The sequence below is a fragment of the Salvelinus sp. IW2-2015 genome, linkage group LG32 (assembly GCF_002910315.2).
Source record: "Salvelinus sp. IW2-2015 linkage group LG32, ASM291031v2, whole genome shotgun sequence".
In the NCBI taxonomy this organism is placed as follows: Eukaryota; Metazoa; Chordata; class Actinopteri; order Salmoniformes; family Salmonidae; genus Salvelinus; species Salvelinus sp. IW2-2015.
The window spans coordinates 11,876,225-11,898,817 of record NC_036871.1 but is presented as its reverse complement, the minus strand read 5'-3'; the positions used below and the strand labels follow the sequence as shown (position 1 = coordinate 11,898,817).

Below are 22,593 nucleotides of genomic sequence, written 5' to 3'. Positions count from 1 at the left end.
TGCAGCGCTGCATGGCAAGCACGACTCGGGAGCGAAGGACTCACTGTGCCCAGTGTTGTTGTGTTACCGGCTTGCAGCTCAAACTCTCCCAATTGACCAGCAGGAGTAGACTGTATCACGTTGACATCCAGATGGTTACTACCAATATTACAAGTTATTTCTCGTGTATGCTGCTATCCTACTCAAACTATAATTGAGTATGGAACAAATTGGCCACATTAGCCACCGCCAACAGCATGTGATACAGCTAGCTGCCCGGTGAAGCAACTGCTGCCCAGCAGTGGGAAGCAACAGTGCGAATCTATAACACAAGTTCAGAGGGGCTTCAACTCCTCCTCCCTTCCTCTTTCCTTGCATACAGCAGGAATTGGTCATTCACTCTGGCTTGTTGTTACGTTAGCTAATTTTGCATGTCACCGTGGTATCCAGATTCCAGATGGTGATTTAAATTTAGAGAGTTTATAAAGTCACATGCACAGGTAGGTGGTGGGCTGGATGGAAGGGAGGAAGAAGGTGAGGGACAAGATGGCGGGTACACCCGAATGGTTGTCAGATTTGGAGATGGAGTCAGTGGAACACACAGCGGTTGGTAAGAAGGCGAGCAATGAAAAAAAGGAAGAAAGTGGAACATATTAAGAGTAAATATGGAGTGCTTAAGAAGGAAATTGAACATGATGAGAGGGAGGATGAATTAACTGCTGTGAAGACCGCCGAGTTTGAGCCTCATCCTGATGAGGTGATTTTGGTCCAGTGGGAGTGAGATTTTTGGAGAGAATGGATCCTTGCATTCTAGCTGATCCATCTGTGGCGTCAGGTTGGGTGGAGAAGAGGTTAGGGAATGCTGTGTCAGTGAAAGTGACTCGAAATGGAATTGTGTTGATTTTTTTGCGTTTCTGCCATCCAGAGGGAGCGTGCGCTCCACACCACATGACTGGGGACAAGACCTGTAACTTGTTTTCCTTTCCGGAGCAGGGCGCCGTTGAAAGTAGTGAAAAACTGGAGTGGCGATAAGTGTTGAGGATGATCAACTGAAGTTGATATTTGCCAGTGTCTGTGACGCCCGCCATTTGGTGAAACAGAGAAAATACTATCTGTATTACTGAGTTCTGATGCAGAGCCATTGCCAGATAAAGTCAAGTTAGGACGTGTTAGTTATCCCGTGAGAGCATTTGTCCTGAACCCATTACCGTGTTTTAGGTGTCAAGCTTATGATCATGTGGCAGCAGTGTGTAGGAGGGAGATTCCTAGATGTGAGAAGTGTACAGGAGGACATGAGACAAAGGAATGTGTAGTATCGGTAGAAGAAGTTGTGTATGTAAACTGTAGGGCTACCCATGGTGCTGGATATCAGAGGTGCCCACTGAGATAAAGAGGTGTCCAATGAGATAAAGGTTGAGGTTGCGAGGATTAGAGTAGTGTATGTAACGGATGTGAAATGGCTAGCTAGTTAGCGGGTACTCGCTAGTAGCGTTTCAATCAGTTACGTCACTTGCTCTGAAACCTAGAAGTAGTGTTGCCCCTTGCTCTGCAAGGGCCGTGGCCTTTGTGGAGCGATGGGTAACGATGCTTCGTGGGCGACCGTTGTTGATGTGTGCAGAGGGTCCCTGGTTCGCGCCCGTGTCGGGGTGAGGGGACAACGTAAAGTTATACTGTTACATGTACAAGGTGTCGTATGCTGAGGCAGTGAAGAGAATAGTAGAGGAAGATGGGTCCAGGGTGAGGGATCCTAAGACGATCCATGTGAGTAGGTCGAAGCCAATAGAGAGTCTTCAGTAAGGTTCTTTTTTTGGCATTCATGGCCTTGGTTGTCATTTGTACGGCAGGAATGGAATGTAAATCACAGAGGATATATGTTGTGGTGGCAGCTGGAGAGAAGTACTTGGGTGTACGAGAGTTTACTGCAGAAGAGTTACAAGATGTTTTGAATGATACTGTCCTGTTCTCCCAGGCTGCTGGCCTTGAGTAGGATCAGAGAGGGCCAAAGGAGTGGAATAGTGGGGAGGATTTAATGGGTGTAGGGTTAGTTGGTAGGGCAAGTTTTTCACAAAGTGTAATGAATTCATACTTCAGAATTGTAGGCTGATACACAGCCAATACAGTAGGTGGCGGCATGCACCTATAATATTTGTTTGCCGACCACAAAAGAAGACGAAGAAGGAGAAGAGTTAGCTAGCGAGCTACACTGAACAAAAAATATAAACGCAACATGCAACATTTTCAAAGATTTTTACTGATTTACAGTTCATACAAGGTAATCTGTCAATTTAAATGAATAAAATAGGCCCTAATCTATGGATTTCATATGACTGGGAGTAAAGATATGCATCTGTTTATCACATATACCTTAAAAAAGGTAGGGGCGTGGATCGGAAAACCAGTCAGTATCTGGTGTGACCACCATTTGCCTCATGCAGCGCGACACATCTCCATTGCATAGAGTTGATCAGGCTGCTGATTGTGGAATGTTGTCCCACTCCTCTTCAATGGCTGTGTGAAGTTGCTGGATATTGGGGGGAACTGGACACACTGTAGTACACGTCGACCCAGAGCATCCCAATCATGATCAATTGTGAGTATGCAGGCCATGGAAGAACTGGGACATTTTCAGCATCCAGGAATTGTGTACAGATCCTTGCGACATGGGGCTGTACATTATCATGCTGAAACATGAGGTGATGGCGGCGGATGAATGGCACGACAGTGGGCCTCAGGATCTCGTCACAGTAACTCTGTGCATTCAAATCGGCAACGATAAAGTGCAATTATTTCATTGTCCGTAGCTTATGCCTGCCCATACCATAGGCACTCTGTCTTACAACACTGACATCAGCAAACCGCTCGCCCACATGATGCCATACAGTTGAAACAGGGATTCATCCGTGAAAACCACACTTCTCCAGTGTCCCAGTGGCCATCCAAGGGGAGCATTTGCCCACTGAAGTCGATTACGATGCTGAACTGCAGTCAGGTCAACACCCTGGTGAGGACGACGAGCATGTAAATATGTTTTCCTGAGACAGTTTCTGACAGTTTGTGCAGAACTTCTTCGGTTGTGCAAACCCACAGATCTGCATCAGGCGTCCTGGTGGCTCGACTTGTCCTGCAACTTGATCACTAAGGTCGAAGGTAAGCTCTAGTCAAACACAGAAAAGTGTTGTTCAGATGTGGTCTGCGGTTGTGAGGCCGACTGGACGTACTGCCAAATTCTCTAAAATGACTTATGGTAGAGAAATCAACATTAAATTCTCTGGAAACAGCTCTGGTGGACATTTCTATAGTCAGCATACCAATTGAGACATCTATGGCATTGTATGACAAAACTGCAGATTTTAGAGTGGCCTTTTATTGTCCCCAGCACAAGGTGCACCTGCGTAATGATCATGCTGTTTAATCAGCTTCTTGATATGCCACACCTTTCAAGTGAAGTGGATGGATTATCTCGGCAAGGGATAAATGGTCACTAACAAGGATGTAAACTAATTTGTGCATAAAATGTAATAGAAATAAGCTTTTTGTGCGTACGGAACATTTCTGGGATCTGTTATTTGAAACATAGGACCAACACTTTACATGTTGCGTTCATATTTTTGTTCAGTGTAGTTAAAACAAGTAAATATGCTGCAAGTTAGCAGGACTAGATAGCTTGCCTTTATCACTAGCTAGCATGTCATTCCAGGAGAAGTTTTAGCTTTCAGTTTATTCCAAGTAATAATTTAAGACTACAAAAATCGATAGTAATCAAAGCAAGACCGACTAATTTCATTCATACTGACAAATAAGAAATTCCACATTATCCCTGGCAATAGTTGGAGTATGATGATTACAGAGCTGTCAGGATGTACATTTTCTAACTCACAAAATACATTCCTTTGCTGTGATGATTTATTTGATTCCTTCTTGTCTCTAACTTTTTTCTCACATGATCTATTCAGCTCTCCTGTGTCCTGCTCCCAGAAATCAACCAAGTGCTATTCACCAAGCATGGGCCGATTCATTCACCTGTGAGGAGAACCATCCTACTGCAGTTTGAACTAGCCCTAACCTTGCCTGTTCTCTTTTCTTTTATAGATTTTGTTTTACAGACCAGTGTATTTTAGAGTGGAAGAACACCCACTACGGATACACATGCTTGTTTGAGCATTTTTATTCATTATTGTCTCTCACTTTTGTCTCTCAAGATCTATTCACCAAGTCCTGCAGTTTAAACTACCCTGCCTTCACTACTTAGACATTGACACTGCATATGCATTTGCCTGTTGTCTTTTCTTTGTGGGTTTTGTCTAACTCGGTCTTGACAGGGTGGCCGGTGGCCTAGTGGCCTAGTGGCCTAGTGGCTAGGAGCATTGGGCCTGAACCGAAAAGTTGCTGGTTTGAATCTCCGAAGTGACTAGTTTAAAAAATCTGTCTATGTGTTCCTCTTGTGAGTCGCTCTGGATAAGACTAAGATGTAAACATCTCTCTCTACATTGGTCAGCTACATTGGTGACCAGCATGGGGAAATGTTGATAGGCCTATGGGGCCTGAGCACACAAATGCTCTTAGAGAGAAGGGAATACTGAAGCATGCATTGATAAGAGTTCTAGAGTCTCCATCAGAGGCCCAGGCTTTTGGCATTGCATGTTAGCAGATACCAATAGACTTCCAGTCATTGTGCTAACGCCAGTTAGCTTTGACTCACAAAACTAGCTCTAACTTCATTCATACTGGACACAGAGACATAAAAATAGAATCCGCAAGTTTATCTGATTCTGGGGAAGTAGATGAAGGGCCTCATTGGCAAAATCCCGAAGTATCCCTTTATGGTTGTGATATGAGAACTGAGGATGGATCAACAACAATAAATTGCAATGTCCGTACTGTGACACGCCTAAGACAGCGCTAGTGGGAGACAAGACGTACAGCTGATCGTCCTCGCAGTGGCAGACCACGTGTAACAACACCTGCACAGGATTGGTACATCCGAACATCACACCTGGGGGACAGGTACAGGATGGCAACGACTACTGCCCGAGTTACACCAGGAACACACAATCCCTCCATCAGTGGTCAGACTGTCCGCAATAGGCCGAGAGAGGCTGGACTGAGGGCTTGTAGGCCTGTTGTAAGGCAGGTCCTCACCAGACATTACCGGCAACAACGTCGCCTATGGGCACAAACCCACCGTCGCTGGACCAGACAGGACTGGTAAAAAGTGTTCTTCACTGACGAGTCGCGGGGTGATGGTCGGATTCGCGTTTATCGTCGAAGGAATGAGCATTACACCGAGGCTTGTACTCTGGAGCGGGATCGATTTGGAGGTGGAGGGTCCGTCATGGTCTGGGGTGGTGTGTCACAGCATCATCGGACTGAGCTTGTTGTCATTGCAAGCAATCTCAACGCTGTGCATTAGAGGGAAGACATCCTCCTCCCTCATGTGGTACCCTTCCTGCAGGCTCATCCTGACATGACCCTCCAGCATGACAATGCCACCAGCCATACTGCTCGTTCTATGCGTAATTTCCTGCAAGACAGGAATGTCAGTGTTCTGCTATGGCCAGCGAGGAGCCCGGATCTCAATCCCATTGAGCACATCTGGGACCTGTTGGATCGGAGGGTGAGGGCTAGGGCCATTCCCCCCAAAAATGTCCGGGAACTTGCAGGTGCCTTGGTAGAAGAGCGGGGTAACATCTCACAGCAAGAACTGGCAAATCTGGTGCAGTCCATGAGGAGGAGATGCACTGCAGTACTTAATGCAGCTGGTGGCCACACCAGATACTGACTGTTGCTTTTGATTTTGACCCCCTTTGTTCAGGGACACATTATTCAATTTCTGTTAGTCACATGTCTGTGGAACTTGTTCAGTTTATGTCTCAGTTGTTCAATCTTGTTATGTTCATACAGATATTTACACATGTTAAGTTTGCTGAAAATAAACGCAGTTGACAGTGAGAGGACGTTTCTTTTTTTGCCGAGTTTATATATTTAATACATTTTTAATTCAGGCTGTAACACAACAAAATGTGGAATATGTCAAGGGGTATGAATAATTTCTGAAAATACTGCCCAAGACAACTTTGCCATTTGTCTCCATATTCAATAAAAGGTGAAACACTGTGATGGTGTTCTTTGTTTGAATGTATATGCATGAAACATACATTATGGAAAACGTCTCACACTCAGTCATAGTTAGTAGAATACTGAATGGATTGTCAAGATGTTGGCACTGTCAACTGTTAGGTTAGTTTGTAAGTTAGTAATTTAAACCACCTACACTGAACAAAAACATAGATGCAACAAGTAAAGTTGCAAACAAACTCTGGTTATCTCATTGCAGAGCACATTGTACAATAGTTTTTAAAGAAGACTGAAGTGCAAGGTATCCTATATGTGTATGCTATGCCATATGTATCAGCTAATATGCATATGCAGCTGTTTTTAAGCCTTCATTCTAGCATACATGACACACACATCTTTCTATCTACATGCTTTTATTTGTGTTTCTATGCAAAGTATATTGAATTTTTCTTTAAACCTGCAGATAGTTACTTGAAATGAGTCATAATCATGACAAAACATGATTCAACAATTACATTTACTGACAGATGAAGGGACCCATAGCTCGGGTCCCTGATGATTTTCATGGCCTTCCTGCGACAGCTGGTGTTGTAGGTGTCCCGGGGGTAGGCAGTGTGCACCCAATGGGGCGGTCGGCTGAGCATACTACCCGCTGTAGAGCCTTGCGGTCAGCGGAGTTGCTGTACCAGGCTGGGATGCAGCCCGACCGTATGCTCTCGAAGGTTGAACAGTCGCTGTCGTGCTTTCACCATGGTGTCCGTGTGGTTTGACCATTTCAGCTCCTCTGAGATGTGTACGCCAAGGAACTGTAGTTTTTGGCCGTCTCCACGGCGACCAATACTACAAGTGACCAATACTACAAGTTATTTCTCCCTCGCCCATCGAAAAAAAGATCTCCTTTTAAATAAGTTTTAAATAGCGCCACGTTGTTATTGCCAGCTAGCCAGCCAGCAGTGGCAAAGTGGTGCCTGGAGAAGTGGGTATACTCTAATTTTGCCAAAAATGTCCCGCAACGGAAAGGTGCCCTGTGTAAAACATTATATGAGAAACAGTGACATACACTTTGAATTACCAAAAATTATAAAAACCATATCGTCTTTCAGTCAGGCCAACTCAAGCTGTACTGTGCAGTAAGCTAATAGTAGCCATACTATTGAAACAGATAAAAGGCTGTCAAACTGAGTCAGAAATTCACAGGTTTTCATTCTTAGTCACACAAAAAAAAAAGATGTTTTAAAGCACCACATCTGGAGACCACTTTTAAGACATTTAGATTTTTGAGTGTAGAACTACACTACTGTAGAACTACTATTACCCTTTAATTCAAGTGTGCATACACCAAGCACTGCTGTTTGGTTATAGGTGTTTCTGGAGCACACGAGTTGGAGTTTGCAAAGCAAATGGCCACGGGATTGATGCAAATAATCATATCATTCTACCAGATAAGCATACACTACTTTGTAACTAGTTAACATTTAATTAAGCTTTTTGGGAAAGCCTTTCCATCTACCAGAAGACGTTCAGCCTGTAATAGGATCGCTGTATTTTTCCTGTTCCTTAATATTTTGAAACCTGAACGTTTTACTTCATATTATGAGGCGCTTCTTACCTTGCTTCAAAGTAGCCTGTAGCCAAAATCATATTAGCAACCCATGATAGTTTTTGCATCTTTAGATCAGCCCTCTTTCTACATTTCTAACGGATATTTGTCCTTGAAACCATTAGCACTTAAGAAAGCATTTTGGGACATTCGCACGTTGCTGCGCCTAAAACGTGGAGAAATAAAGCTTATCAACATTAAGCTAAACATTCTCTGTTCAATCGGCTTTATTGATACGGTGTATACCCTCCACTAGCTGGGAAGGGCTCATCAGGACAACTGACTAAACATGTCTCCACTCGACTCTCCGCTGTGCAACATTACACACGCCATCAATGTGGCCGTAACGCCTATCCCGTCCCGTGTAACATTGCATCATAATTTCACACCTGCCCTGTGCGTATCCTGGCATACCTACTTATTAGTCATGTCTCCCCTTGAGCATTTGCCAAAGGGAGAGCCACAGAGTTGGTTGATACTCCTTAATCCTCTCTCAAATTCTGTTTTGATCCCTTGAGTTGGTGGTGGGCAGAATTCATCTCTGTCCTCCAGTTTGGGATGGATAAAGATGTGTGGGCTAACTGGCATGGCCAGATAAAAAGAATGTGGTGTTATGCATGTTAATACTTGCACTCAAAGATGTTCACTCATTTCCCCATGGAAAAGTAAAACAAGACGCCAATAACAGAGTTAGCAATATCATTTAATCCATCCCCTCAGCATAGAATCACTGTTGTACATTAAAAAAAAAAAAAAAAAAAGATTCTCTCAATTTCACAGGTTCATTTCTCTCTTAACTTCCAGTTTGACCTCCCTCTCCTATCAAACAAAAAAAGCAGATTGTATTATACAAAAATGCAAACCAATTTTCACACAGTGAATTCTCTTACAAAGTCATAAAATGGTGTAATAATGGCTACATCCACATTGGAGGAAGATAATTCTAAACATTCCTTAATGGAGTATAATACATATAAAAACGTATTTTCTTGCTGAAATTAAAACTGTACCTTAATTTAAGAGATATTTTACAAGGGATTAATCATATAAAAACAGCCATTGACTTTTTCCCAAAAGTTAGGAATTAAAATGTGAGCCCAAAACAGCAGTAAGAGTTCTGTGGTTTGGGGAAAGAGTTCAATGGCTGTGTGAAGGAGGTGTAGGCAGCAGTTTCACTCAGAAACAAATGAAAGCATGAGACTGACATGAACGTCATTGCTATTCCCATAGAAACCATATAATTGTTAATTCTACTCACCTATAGGCTTTAAGAAAGGGACAGTTTACTCCAAAATCAAAGTTTGTTGCACATTTTAGATCTCAAGTGGTTTAACGTTTATTCAAGGTCACGTCCCAAAACATTACACACACACACGGTTTGGGACGTGACCTTGAATAAACCACTTGAGATATATATATAAACTATATGCCTTAAACCCAAAATGAGTGGAAATGATAGGCACTGAATTATGTCCAGGTCCATCTTTGCCATTGATTTGGGGATTGAGGCTTATAGCTGGATCTTCACAACAGATGGCATTGAATGTGGCCTCAAGTCAACAGACCACTTTTGATATCTAAAATCATTAGACAAATTTGAAGTGAACTCTATCTTGAAGGCTCACGGCTGGAGGGACTTAAGAGTAAGCACATTTTCATGACTATTCTGAAACAAATGAAAACCTGTGTGTGGATGAGTGTGACGCCAAGTTTGACAGTTTCCCTGTGGATGGACAACATGATGCTTCGCCTTGGGATGCGTTACATAGATCACTGTAAGACTTGGAAGTAAGTGATTTCACTCAACGACAGGAAGAAAGAAAAACAAACCCAACTAGTCAATTACATTTTCCCCAGCAGAAACACATTTTTTGTTCTAAGTATGACAAAACATGTGTCTCTGCCGGTCATGTGATTAGTGATGGTGGTGACAAAATGAGTGTGCCAATTAAGATTGCTTTCAATTTGGTTAGGGTGCTTCCAAATGACCTCATACTGTTGGAATGAATGGCCTAGGAGTATTCCTTGAGAATATGAAGCAAGCCTTTGACTAAATTAAAGGCTTACCCGGATTACCTCTTAAAAAAAGACAAAAACCCCAACACATTTCTAATATTTCCACACCGTCACCCAGTACAGCACACTTTACTTTGAAAAAAAAGACAGTGTACATTTTCTACAGTACAACCTAACACACACAAAAACATTTTTTTTGTTGTTGTAAATTTTCGTCATTAAATGTGTCTTCTTTCGGAAGCATATTTCAGTAGAGAACTTATCTTTGTTTGAACACAAAAAAATTAAGTGAACACACGTCAATGCGCACAGAAGTCCTTCAACTGGGAAAGGATAAAGTCTGTTGGCAACCAGTGGAGAAATAAAATAAAACATTTAGCTGATTCTAAGTAGAGATCATTTAATATAAATGCTGAGCGAGTAGAATAAGAGGTGGCACGTTAACAGTGCTTAGTATATTAATGTATGTATACATACTCATATGTATAAGTGAGTTGTTTACCTAAACAATAAAATATAGCAAAGAGTAGCCCAAGAGGCATGAAGTGTGGTTGAAAAAAAACAAACACCCTATAACTGACCCTGGCCCTCAACACCCATCTACACTGACAAAAAGCTGACCGTTTTCCCCTGAACCCAAATTATGAAACCCGATCGTCACCTACATTCCGTGTATTCTTAACCGTTTAAGCACTGGGATCCACCTCTGCATTTCAGCGCAGCCTTTTTTCAATGACCAATCATGATGATTGTTTACAAAAGGCAGAGAGCTCCTTAACGAGCATCAGCGATAAACAATTACCATGACAGGAACATCAGTAATAAAGTAATAATGCTAATAATAAAAAGCATGAGCTGGCGCACACCCAGAGAACATTATTTAGTGTAAGAGGTTTTGACTAACGGTAAATAAACTGTACGCTATAAAAACAAAGAGTCGCACTCTCCATTCGTTTTACCTCCCAGTAATTTATTGGGTAAAAAAAACAAAAAAAACACTAAAAGGCACAGTGATGCTGAAACATGTTTTTTTTACCCAATTAATTACTGTGAGGTTATACATATGGAGTGTGCAACTCTTTGTTTTTATAGCTTACAATAATAATAGCACCAGAAAACAATATAGTGAAAAATATCATTAAAAAGGTCAAGACTGAGTAGAGGCTTTTTGAGGGGCAAGACACTCTGGCTGCTTGCTTTAAGCCTCACATGTGTGGCCCAAGGTTCTGGGTTTTGAATCCACTAAGATACCCTGAATATGTGTCTTGATACAGACTTGTTCTAAAATGAACTAATAGTACGCGGATAAAAACAAAAAAGGGATAGGAGGACTTTTTTTTAAAGCCTGTAAATGACAATTATTTAAGACACTTCGCTACTCTTTAACTGTTGACATTGACGCACAAACCATTGAAAGGACTGTTTGGCAGACTACAGACACCTTTTACACACACGTATTAAGAACAAGAAGACCAAATATTTGCATATTAAACCATTTTACTTCCCCTCCAATTACAGACTAGCGTTCAGGCAGGCCACACCCCCTTAATCGCAATTTACGCAAGCAAAAAAACAAGGGAACGCAACTTCATAGAAGTTAAGGAGAACCAATGACAAGATAATCCCAATGGGGAGGCCTTTTCAATGACCAGATAAGGAGCTCTGAGGAAGACGAGGAACAAAAACACCAATCACCCCATATGATTAAATTCACACTAGGAGGGGATTCAATCTCTCTTGCATCATGGAAAATGATCTTCCTGCAATGTGAAATTAATGTTTTGTTACACTCCCTGGAATTTGCATTTCCGCACTGCAAGTTCTATTGAATTCCAGCCCATCAAAGTACAAACAAGACATTTCCGCAGCAAGTCACACCACATCCCACGAGAAGCACATAGTATGTTCCCTTATAGAAAACATGAGAAAAGCTTATTATCAAAAAGATACATTTTGCAATCTTTAAAACAGAATGCTTTGGTTAATAAGATACTGCTTTTCAAGTATGAAACAGACATATGATGTATTCATAAAATGCACTAATAAAATCAGACTTCTCATGGCGGGTTAAAAACTGCATGCGGCTTGAAGCGACATGGTCTTGTTTGGCTCTGAGGGTTGACTGAGCGTTGGTGGAACGTTTTCACTCCCCCCCCCATCTGGTCAACCACGTTTTACGATTCTGGGGGTGGCGTATTCCTGAACACTAGCGGTTACACCTTTATTACTGAACGCCAACAGAACGGATACTACACTGACTAACCGTTAGTTAGCTGTCAAAGGTATCAGAAAGAAACAACGTGTCATACCGGGGCAGCAGGTAGCCTAGTGGTTAGAGCGTTGGGCCATTAACCGAAAGGTTGCTAGATCGAATCCCCGAGCTGACGAGGTAAAAATCGGTCATTCTGCCCCTGAACAAGGCAGTTAACCCACTGTTCCTAGGCTGTCATTGTAAATAAGAATTTGTTCTTAATGTTCTTAACTGACTTGCCTAATGCATTATAAACAGACACTTACATGATACTTATGACAGCTGACATAACTACGTCGTAAAACACCAAGACTTTTGATAGCTATGTAGTACATAAGACCAAAACGACCATAACTTGAGTTAGGATTCGATACTAAATTGGTTACGAAATAGAACGTTTACATTTCACAGCCTTAAAACCATCTTTGGGGGTATTTAGGTCCCTGCAAGTTGCTTACCCTGGTAATGGGCACAAAAATAGAGGGGGAGAATTGAGAAATACTCCACCCTTCGATCCACTATGTGTCTTGGTATGTGATATCTATGTAGGAGGGATAGCCTTCTTTGAACAATTATCATCATCATTTGCTTTTTTTGACAGATCTACTTTGAGAGTCTTGTTTTATAATCCCAGTAAAAAAAAAACAAGAGAAATAAAATGTCATCAAATGGTTTCCAGGCGATGAAAGTCATGAGAAAAAAAAAATGCTCATTCACAGAACAAAAAGAAAGAAAATTCATATCACGGCAGATACTGCTCATCTTCTAAATAAAACAAGTATGTGTTTGCTTTAGAACAAAGGCTCTGAGTGTGAGTGTGTGTCGCAGTGTGTGTCGCAGTGTGTATGGTCTAGGAGCAGGAATGGACCACACCGTTCTTCTGCAGATCGGAGCCCCCGGGTCCTGGCTCAGAACACAGGCTAAGCGATGACGCCTTAGTGGTCAGTGACAGCATGGCTCCGCCCACACCGCCGTCCTGCCCTAGACCGCTGGAGCCATTCGACACCTCACTAGAGACGGGTAGAAAGACGGAGAGAGAGAGAGGCGAAACAGAGAGAGAAACAGAGAGGATTAAGATCATAGAGTTGAAGTCGGACGTTTACATACACTTAGGTTGGAGTGAGTTATTAAAACTAGTTTTTCAACCACTCCACAAATTTATAGTTTTGGCAAGTCGGTTAGGACATCTACTTTGTGCATGGCACAAGTCATTTTTCCAACAATTGTTTACAGACAGATTATTTCACTTACAATTCAATGTATCACAATTCCAGTGGGTCAGATGTTTACATACACTAAGTTGACTGTCCCTTTAAACAGCTTGGAAAATTCCAGAAAATTATGTCATGGCTTTAGAAGCTTCTGATAGGCTAATTGACATCATTTGAGTCAATTGGAGGTGTACCTGTGGATGTATTTCAAGGCCTACCTTCAAACTCAGTGCCTCTTTGCATGACATCATGGGAAAATCAAAAGAAAACAGCCAAGACCTCAGAATTTTTTTTTGTCTGGTTCATCCTTGGGAGCAATTTCCAAACGCCTGAAGGTACCACGTTCATCTCAAACAATAGTACTGTGGCGTACAGCAGGTCAGCCACCAAGGGGAGACTCGTCGAGGCCTGGTGACAGACGGAGTATACATCACGAGGCGATGGCTCCATCTGCTGGACGTGCCAGGTCTCGACGGACTCTCCGGCCAGGACTAATAGGGGTTGATTGGGATCTGGTGAGTAATCAAGGACTGATTGCTCACCAGCTGTGCAAGACCCATAAAGCTGCCAGAAGGGCAGCACACAAAGGAGAGAAAGGACTCGTATAGTTGGGGACAGTTGCAGAGGTATGAGGAGGGAGTTCAGTTTGTGTGCCCGACAGGATACAGCAAGACCCGGAGCCCAGAAGACGGTATCCTGGAGAGGGTGTCACGGGGGAGACCTATCCTATTCTTTTTGATTTATTATTTAATAAACACCCTTGAAACCGAACTAATCACACTCTGTCCGTGTCTGATCTGTGTAAACGTCTTGACCAAACCCCCTGGTCTGCCACAAGTACGCAAGTATAAACACCATGGGACCACGCAGCCGTCATACCGCTCAGGAAGGAGATGCGTTCTGTCTCCTAGAGATGAACGTACTTTGGTGCGAACAGTGCAAATCAATCCCCAGAACAACAGCAAAGGACCTTGAAGATGGAGGAAACAGGTACAAAGGTATCTATATCCACAGTAAAACAAGTCCTATATCGACATAACCTGAAAGGCTGCTCAGCAAGGAAGAAGCCACTGCTCCAAAACCACCATAAAAAAGCCAGACTATGGTTTGCAACTGCACATGGGGACAAAGATCATACTTTTTGGAGAAATGTCCTCTGGTCTGATGAAACCAAAATAGAACTGCTAGGCCATAATGACCATCGTTGTGTTTGGAGAACTGAAAAAGCGTGTGCGAGCAAGGACGCCTACAAACCTGACTTACACCAGCTCTGTCAGGAGGAATGGGCCAAAATTCACCCAACTTATTGTGGGAAGCTTGTGGAAGGCTACCCGAAACATTTGACCCAAGTTAAACAAAATACTAATTGAGTTTATGTAAATTTCTGACCCACTGGGAATGTGATGAAAGAAATAAAAGCTGAAATAATTCATTCTCTCCGCTATTATTCTGACATTTCATTAGGATTAAATGTCAGGAATTGTGAAAAACTGAGTTTACATACACCTTAGCCAAATACATTTAAACTTCCGATGTGGTATTATCCTTCAGCATGTCATCTGTCTTTATACACATGTTTTACTATTGAGTTGTGTGTCTCCACTCACCCCAGGGCCAGAGCAATCTCCTCCAGCTGGGCCTTGTGGTCCTGCTGGCCATTCTCTGCAGTCTTCGTCTTGTACAGGACCTCATGAGCCACCTGGCTGTCCTGTAGAGACCACATCAATACACTCACATGTCATGGGGCGGGTGTCTGTGCACATGTGTCATAATGTTTTAAATTCTATAACTGCCTTAATGTTGCTGGACACCAGGAAAAGTAGCTGCTGCCTTGGCAGTAGCTAATGGGGATCCATAATAAAATACAAACACATGAACACAAACCAGCTATAATACCAGACGACAACATCGATGGCTGCCGTTTCACGATCCCCTAACCAATTGTGCATGTTTTTTTGCACATAATGTTTCTGCAGCCGTGTCTAATGAAAAGAGATTCTAGATATCGAATACTTTTTCTTTAACAAATCTGATGGGAAGAATTTACTTCAGACCCCAACAAGGCCCTTGTCATTCGCAGAAGAAAGAAACATCAGGGACGAAGGTTCGGGTGCCTTGTAAGGATCCGATGACGAGCGGGTAATCTCCCTTTACCATTATTCCTATTAGCCAAAGTACAATCAATGGAAAATAAAATAAAGTATTTCCTACCAACGGGACATTAAAAACAGTAATTAATATCTTATGTTGTTTCGCTGAATGACGACATGAATATCATACAACTGGCGGGTTTTAAGCTTTTTCGGCAGGATAGAACAGCGGCCTCTGGTAAGACAAGGCGTGGCGGTCTATGTATATTTGCAAACAGCTGGTGCACGAAATCTAAAGAAGTCTCGGTTTTGCTCGTCTGAAGTAGAGTATCTCATGATAAGCTGTAGACCACACTATTTACCAAGAGAGTTTATCATCTATATTCTTCGTAGCTGTCTATTTACCACCACAAACCGATGCTGGCACTAATACCGCACTCGATGGGCTGTATACGGTCATAAGCAAACAGGAACACGCTCATCCAGAGGCGGCGCTCCTAGTGGCCGGGGACTTTAATGCAGGGAAACTTTAATCCGTTTTACCTCATTTCTATCAGCATGTTAAATGTTCAACCAGAGGGAAAAACTTTAGACAACCTTTACTCCACACAACGACACGCACAAAGCTCTCCCTCGCCCTCTATTTGGCAAATCTGACCATAATTCTATCCTCCTGATTCCGGCTTACAAGCAAAAACTAAAGCAGGAAGCACCAGTGACTTGGTCAATAAGAAAGTGGTCAGATGAAGCAGATGCTAAGCTACAGGACTGTTTTGCTAGCACAGACGAACATGTTCCGGGATTCTTCCGATGGGATGGAATCGAGGAGTACACCACATCTGTCACTGGCTTCATCAATAAGTGCATTGATGACGTCGTCCCCACAGTGACCGTACGTACATACCCCAACCAGAAGCCAAGGATTACAGGTAACATCCACACTTAGCTAAAGGGTAGAGCTGCCGCTTTCAAGGAGCGGGACCCAGAATCTTATGAGAAATCCCGCTATGCCCTCCGACGAACCATCAAACAGGCAAAGCATCAATACAGGACTAAGGTTGAATCGTACTACACGGGCTCTGACGCTCGTCGGATGTGGCAGGTCTTGCAAACTATTACAGACTACAAAGGCGGCGCGAGCTGCCCAGTGACACAAGCCTACCAGACGAGCTAAATAACTTCTATGCTCGCTTCGAGGCAAACACTGAAACATGCATGAGAGCATCAGCTGTTCCGGACGACTGTGATCACGCTCTCCGTAGCTGATATGAGTAAGACCTTTAAACAGGTCAACATTCACAAGGCCGCAGGGCCAGACGGATTACCAGGACGTATACTCAGAGCCTGCGCGGACCAACTGGCAAGTGTCTCCACTGACATTTTCAACCTGTCCCTGACTGAAATACCAACATGTTTCAAGCAGACCACCATAGTCCCTGTGCCCAAGAACATTAAAGTAACCTGCCTAAATGACTACCGACCCGTAGCACTCACATCTGTAGCCATGAAGTGCTTTGAAAGGCTAGTCATGGCTCACAACACCATTATCCCAGAAACCCTAGACCCACTCCAATTTGCATACCGCCCCAACAGATCCACAAATGATGCAATCTCTATTGCACTCCACACTGCCCTTTCCCACCTGGACAAAAGGAACACCTATGTGAGAATATTATTCATTGACTACAGCTCAGCGTTCAACACCATAGTGTCCTCAAAGCTCATCATTAAGCTAAGGACCCTGGGACTAAACACCTCCCTCTGCAACTGGATCCTGGACTTCCTGACAAGCCGCCTCCAAGTGGTAAGGGTAGGTAACAACACATCCGCCACGCTGATCCTCAACACGGGGCCCCTCAGGGGTTCGTGCTCAGTCCCCTCCTATACTCCCTGTTCACTCACGACTGCATGGCCAGGCACGACTCCAACACCTTCATCAAGTTTGCCGATGACAACAGCGGTAGGCCTGATCACCGACAACGATGAGACAGCCTATAGGGAGGAGGTCAGAGACCTGGCCGTGTGGTGCCAGGATAACAATCTCTCCGTCAAAGTAATCAAGACAAAGGAGATGATTGTGAACTACAGGAAAAGAAGGACCGAGCACGACCCCATTCTCATCGACGGGGCTGTAGTGGAGCAGGTTGAAAACGTCAAGTTCCTTGGTGTCCACATCAACAACAAACTATCATGGTCTAAACACACCAACACAGTTGTGAAGAGGGCACAACAATGCCTATTCCCCCTCAGGAGACTGAAAAGACTTGGCATGGGTCCTCAGATCGTCAAAAGGTTCTACTGCTGCACCATCGAGAGCATCCTGACTGGTTGCATCAATGCCTGGTATGGTAACTGCTCGGCCTCCGATCGCAAGGCACTACAGAGGGTAGTGCGTACGGCCCAGTACATCACTGGGGCTAAGCTGCCTGCCATGCAGGACCTCTACACCAGGTGGTGTCAGAGGAAGGCACTAAAAATTGTCAAAGACTCCAGCCACCCTAGTCAGACTGTTCTCTCTGCTACCACACAGCAAGCGGTACTGGAGCGCCAAGTCTAGGTCCAAAAGGCTTCTTAACAGCTTCTACCCGCAAGCCATAAGACTCCTGAACATCTAATCAAAGGGCTACCTAGACCCGTCTTTTACACTGCTGCTACTCTGTTTATTATCTACGCATAGTCACTTTAACTCTATCTACATGTACATATTACCTCAACTAACCGGTGCCCCTGCACAGTGACTCTGTACCAGTACCTCCTGTATATAGCCTTGCTATTGTTATTTTACTGCTGCTGTTTTATTTATATTTTCTACTTATTACACTTATTTTTCTTAAAACTTCTTAAAGCATTGTTGGTTAAGGGCTTGTAAAGTAAGCATTTCACTGTAAGGTCTAGACCAGTTGTATTTGGCGCATGTGACAAATAAAATTTGATTTGATGTGGCATAAGACTAGCAATAACTCTATAGGCTGTTGGGAGCAGGGCAGAATGATTCCGCATTGTAATACAGACAACCTACTATTCTCCCCTCAATCCATCCACCTCTCCCTCACCATGTCCATCTCGCGGGTCCTCTTGCCAATCTCCCTCTCCACCTGGTGGAGCTCCATGCTGAGCTGTTCGCTGGACACTGTGGCAGCGCTGCCGGAACCCCCCGCTGGACCAGGCCACTTCCCCCCCTGCTGGCCCTGGTTCTGACCTGGCTGGGAGAGCTGGTGGAAGAAGAGGGAGTCAAGTGTTAGTAAGGTCAGTTTTTCCCCCTACAATTAACCCCATTCTCTACCAATATTTACCAGCTTGGATGCCCCGCACCAAAAAAAATCGCTAGGTTTTTGTCTCAATTTCAATGCAAAATGTTGATGTTGCCAGTCCTGGATTCTGGTTGAGGGTGTCTACACATGAGTATTACAAGTTTTTGTCCCATCTCTCTATGTGTGTGTGTGTGTGTGTGAACACACACCTCCATGCTGTGGATCTGAGACTGTTGGTTGATCTGCTGGTTGACCTGTTGGAGCTCAGTCTTCAGCTGCTCTCTGTCCTGAGTTGGCATAGGCAGCCTGAGAGAGAAGAGAACCGTCAGAAGTACTGATAAATATGCATTAATAGTTGGAAGGAGTGAATGAGTGATTGATGGATGAGAAGATCGATAAATGGATGAGAGGTGTGTTCGGCCGTACCTTTCACTGAAGTGTCCCTGAGAGGAGGAGATCGTTTGGTGTGAGGGGTAGGAGGCTCCGCCCCAGCCTCCGTGGTTCCCATAGGAGTACTCCGCTGTTGGCGGGATAATGACGCGTTAACCACCGATCATGTCTTAGAAACTTGGTTCGACTCTGGGTTCTATTCATTGAGGCATGCAACTGAAAGCGAAATGAAGTGTTCCAGGTAGTCTATCCCTGTTTCCTTCTGTTTGGTGCTTAATGAATATGACCCTGATAAAGGTGACAACAGTGAATGGTCAAAGTAAAGTTGCAAGTGCCCAGTGTGAGTAACCTTACCGGCTATGGCCATGTGCTTGGGGTTGGGTCCCTGGGCGGAGCCCAAGGCCTGCATGGGGCCTGTTGTCTGGTAGCCTGTCTTGGAGGTGCGTGAGATGGCCCCAAAGCGCGACACAGTGGGCTGGGGGCCGAAAGGGATGATGGGGTCGTCGTCCTTCACCTCTGTCCCCCGCCTGACCTGGGCCTCCATGGAGGGCTCCCCCCGCCTACCTTTACCGTCCACATTCTAGAGAGAGAGAGGGGGGGGGGGGGCATTTAGAANGGGGGGGCATTTAGAATGGTCATTTAGCAGGCCCCTTAGTAGCAGGCCCTACATTTAATAATAATTTAACAGAGCCATTCTGTGGGAGAGAAAGAGAAATAAACAAAAAGGCTGGGTTGAGAAAGAGAGCGTAGGGGCACATTTTAGAATTTAGCCATTTATTAGACACGCTCATCCAGAGTGAAATACAATATTAAAACAAAATGGAAAGAGGGAAAGATGGGGCCAAGAGAAAGTGAAGGGGGAGAGAGGAAAATGAGAGCGAAAGGCAGAGGGGCAATTAACAATTAACCATTTAACAGATGCTCTCAACCAAAGCCAATTACAATAAGTAATAGGGAGGAGAGATGGTGAAGTAAGAAGATAAAAAAGGGAGGAAGACACTAGGAACAATACAGCTCATGTAACTTATTGTTCTAATCCTCCTCATCAAGCACAACACTGCTCCTGTGACATCTGAACCAGTAACACTTTCAGACACATACACTTCTCACTAAGACCCACCGGCACATTCCGACTGTCACTCACCATCATCTCCATGGCACCGGGCGCCATGACATCTTTGGGCTTGGAGTCCTTGGTGCCGATGTAGGAGCCGATGGTGTCACAGGACCAGGGAGAGTACTGGCCCGCGTAGTCAGGCTCCCTGCACTTCCCAAAGGCTTTGGAGCTCTCTTCCCCATACTGTGGAGACAGGCAGGTGTGTTAGAAACTTACTTGTATACCCATGCTAACTAGGAAACAGCATTTAAACATGCTAAAACATAGGCATTTTGGAAAAGTGTCTATAGGGTGGAATAATGTAAAATATTGAATTTTACTGAAACAGGGTGATCGCTAGATAAATGAGTGTCATAGCTAAAACAGCACCAGCAGCCCTGTTTTGAAACTGTTACAAATAGACAGTAGTTTCACTTCCCAATTAGATAATGTCATGACATTAAAACGACCAGTGGGGAGCTTTGAAGGACAACACTAGTCACTTTACAGTTTGTTTCTGGACCAGGCAGAACTCTTGACTTTTGTGTGTTGACCCTGAGGCACATTCTGTGTGTGGGGGTCTCACCTCTGGGGGGTAGTCGCTGGGGAAGGTGTGGGGGAGGGTGGGAGAGATGACCTTCCTATCCTCCAGCTGGGCCATCAGCTCCTTACGGCGGTGGTGCAAGTAGTCTAGGCTGGGCTGGGAGGAGCGCCCGTACGGCTCCTAACAAACCACAGGACAACATTTCTAATGATTAGTTACAATTAAATATAGTGTACACCAATGGTGCAGGTCGTCCAGACTGGGCTGGGAAGAGTGGCCATACTGCTCCTAGTTAACTCACCTCGGGACACAGTTCATGAGACTAGCGTGAGCACAATGACTGGAAGTCTATGGGTATCTGCTAGCACGCTATTCAATATTAAATACATCTGACTTCTGGCCAACTTCTAACGACACAAATGTATAACTCAAGGGAGATGCAGCTCATATCTTATGAGTCATAAGACAACCGCATAGTAGTCAGTGTGTATGTTCACCAATGGTCACCATCCTGGAGTTACAGGGTTTGCTAGCTTTTTGCTGAGCCCAGTGGCAACACAGCCGGATTCAACTGATCAACTGTTCATCAAGACCTTGGACTGGTTGAATAAGGTTTTACTACTGGTCCGGACCAAAAAGCCAATCTACCTTGTAACTCTCCGGGACCAGGGTTGCTGACCACTGTGGAGGAACCAAACTCACTCTGACGTAGGACCTCAAGGGTTGGGGCTGGGCCCCCGGTGGGTAGAATCCCTCTGGGGGGTACCTCTCCCTGGCAGCCTGCTCCTGGTGGTAAGGGGGCCCTTCCAGGGGCGCGGGGCTCATCCGGACCATGTCGTCCCTCTGCGAGGAGTAGGGCTGGGGGGGAGGAGGGGGGCCGGGGTAAGGGCCGTGGCGGCCCCGGGTGTCATAGTGGGGAAGGTAGGAGTAGGGGGGGCCGGAGTGGGGAGCTGAGTAAGGGCGCTCAGGAGGGCCATAGCCGGGATAGGGGTCCTGGTAGGGTGGTCCAGCGGGCTCGCTGGGGGCAGGGAGGTTTCGGATGTAGCGCTGGGTGGAGTACTGGGGGGGCTGCTGGTAGGGGTAACCTGTGGTGCGAGGGGGAAATTACATGTTGATTTTCTTCACACTTTTTTCTTCATATTGGTCATTCAACAATATAGGTTCAAAACACAATCAATGAAAGCATTGAAATAAATGAAAGTAAAAACAGATGTTTCAAAAGTACAAAACAAACGTTTAGCAGCCTCACCTTGGGGGTACTGCGAGGGCTCGTACTGCGAGGCGGAGGGCGTGGGGCGAGAGTCGGAGTAGTACATTTCAGGTAGCTGCTGCTGTGGGTACATCTGAGGCCCCCGGGGCACCACGCCACTGGGCATCTGCTTGGGCATGGACATGTGGTCTCCTGGCCCCCTGGAGTAGCCCATGGCATGGGGTGGCTGGGGGTACCCTTGTTTGGGCCCAGAGTCCAGACTGAGGGTAGAAAAACAAAGTGAGAGTTTTGGATACAATGTTACATAAATCAATCAAGTTTTTGCATCAATGAAAAAAATAAAATAAATATGTTTATTTAACCAAAACAATATAGCTAAAACACATTTTCTTCTGTTACAATATAGATTAACCAAATAGATATAATTATAAGGTTGGCTGAAAGGCGGTGTTTCCCACTTACGAGTCAGGTGGCGATCCCGGGGAGCTGTTGCTCCCGCCGTCCATCTTGGGCTTGCGCAACAGGTCGTAGGTCACAAGGTCGGTGCCACGGGCAATGAGCTGGGGCAAGGGGGGTACGGCTGAGCCATTGGTGAGGGGCGAGGGTTTCCGGGTCACCCCCACGTCCAGAGAGAGTCCATCGTCAGACAGCAGGCCAGATGAGCCGGGGAGGCGAGCTACCAAACGCTTGTTCATTTTACGGTACCTACGAACAGAAAATACAGTTATACTTCTGGCCTTGGAGGCTTGCTATAAACACAAAATACAGTTTTAATTTTACAGTAGCTATAAAACAGAAAAGTCATCCTTATCGTAGATTTAAAAATAAAAAATCTACACCAAGTGGAAGAGGTTTAAAAACAATGCCATTCTAAGTGATA

General features: G+C 44.5%; 1 protein-coding gene and 1 long non-coding RNA gene across 2 annotated transcripts in view; one reads left to right on the top strand and one right to left on the bottom strand.

Moving 5' to 3' along the window:
* Positions 1 to 351: 351 nt before the first annotated feature.
* LOC139023485 (uncharacterized) lies at positions 352 to 6,093 on the top strand. Its single transcript, XR_011474609.1, has 2 exons — positions 352 to 3,126; positions 3,933 to 6,093. It is a non-coding gene; the product is annotated as an uncharacterized lncRNA (long non-coding RNA).
* Positions 6,094 to 8,336: 2,243 nt separating this feature from the next.
* The window catches only part of LOC111957086 (roquin-1), a 36,245-nt gene continuing 21,988 nt past the window's right edge, over positions 8,337 to 22,593 (bottom strand). The window contains exons 10-20 of the mRNA XM_023977811.2: positions 22,176 to 22,418; positions 21,753 to 21,973; positions 21,206 to 21,588; positions 20,546 to 20,683; positions 20,008 to 20,163; positions 19,218 to 19,443; positions 18,900 to 18,993; positions 18,683 to 18,779; positions 18,276 to 18,434; positions 14,740 to 14,840; positions 8,337 to 12,931 (exon numbers count right to left, since the gene is read on the bottom strand). Of these exons, the coding sequence (XP_023833579.1) occupies positions 12,772 to 12,931; positions 14,740 to 14,840; positions 18,276 to 18,434; positions 18,683 to 18,779; positions 18,900 to 18,993; positions 19,218 to 19,443; positions 20,008 to 20,163; positions 20,546 to 20,683; positions 21,206 to 21,588; positions 21,753 to 21,973; positions 22,176 to 22,418 (1,978 nt within the window). The 3' untranslated portion in view covers positions 8,337 to 12,771. The remainder of the gene's footprint in view (positions 12,932 to 14,739; positions 14,841 to 18,275; positions 18,435 to 18,682; positions 18,780 to 18,899; positions 18,994 to 19,217; positions 19,444 to 20,007; positions 20,164 to 20,545; positions 20,684 to 21,205; positions 21,589 to 21,752; positions 21,974 to 22,175; positions 22,419 to 22,593) is intronic.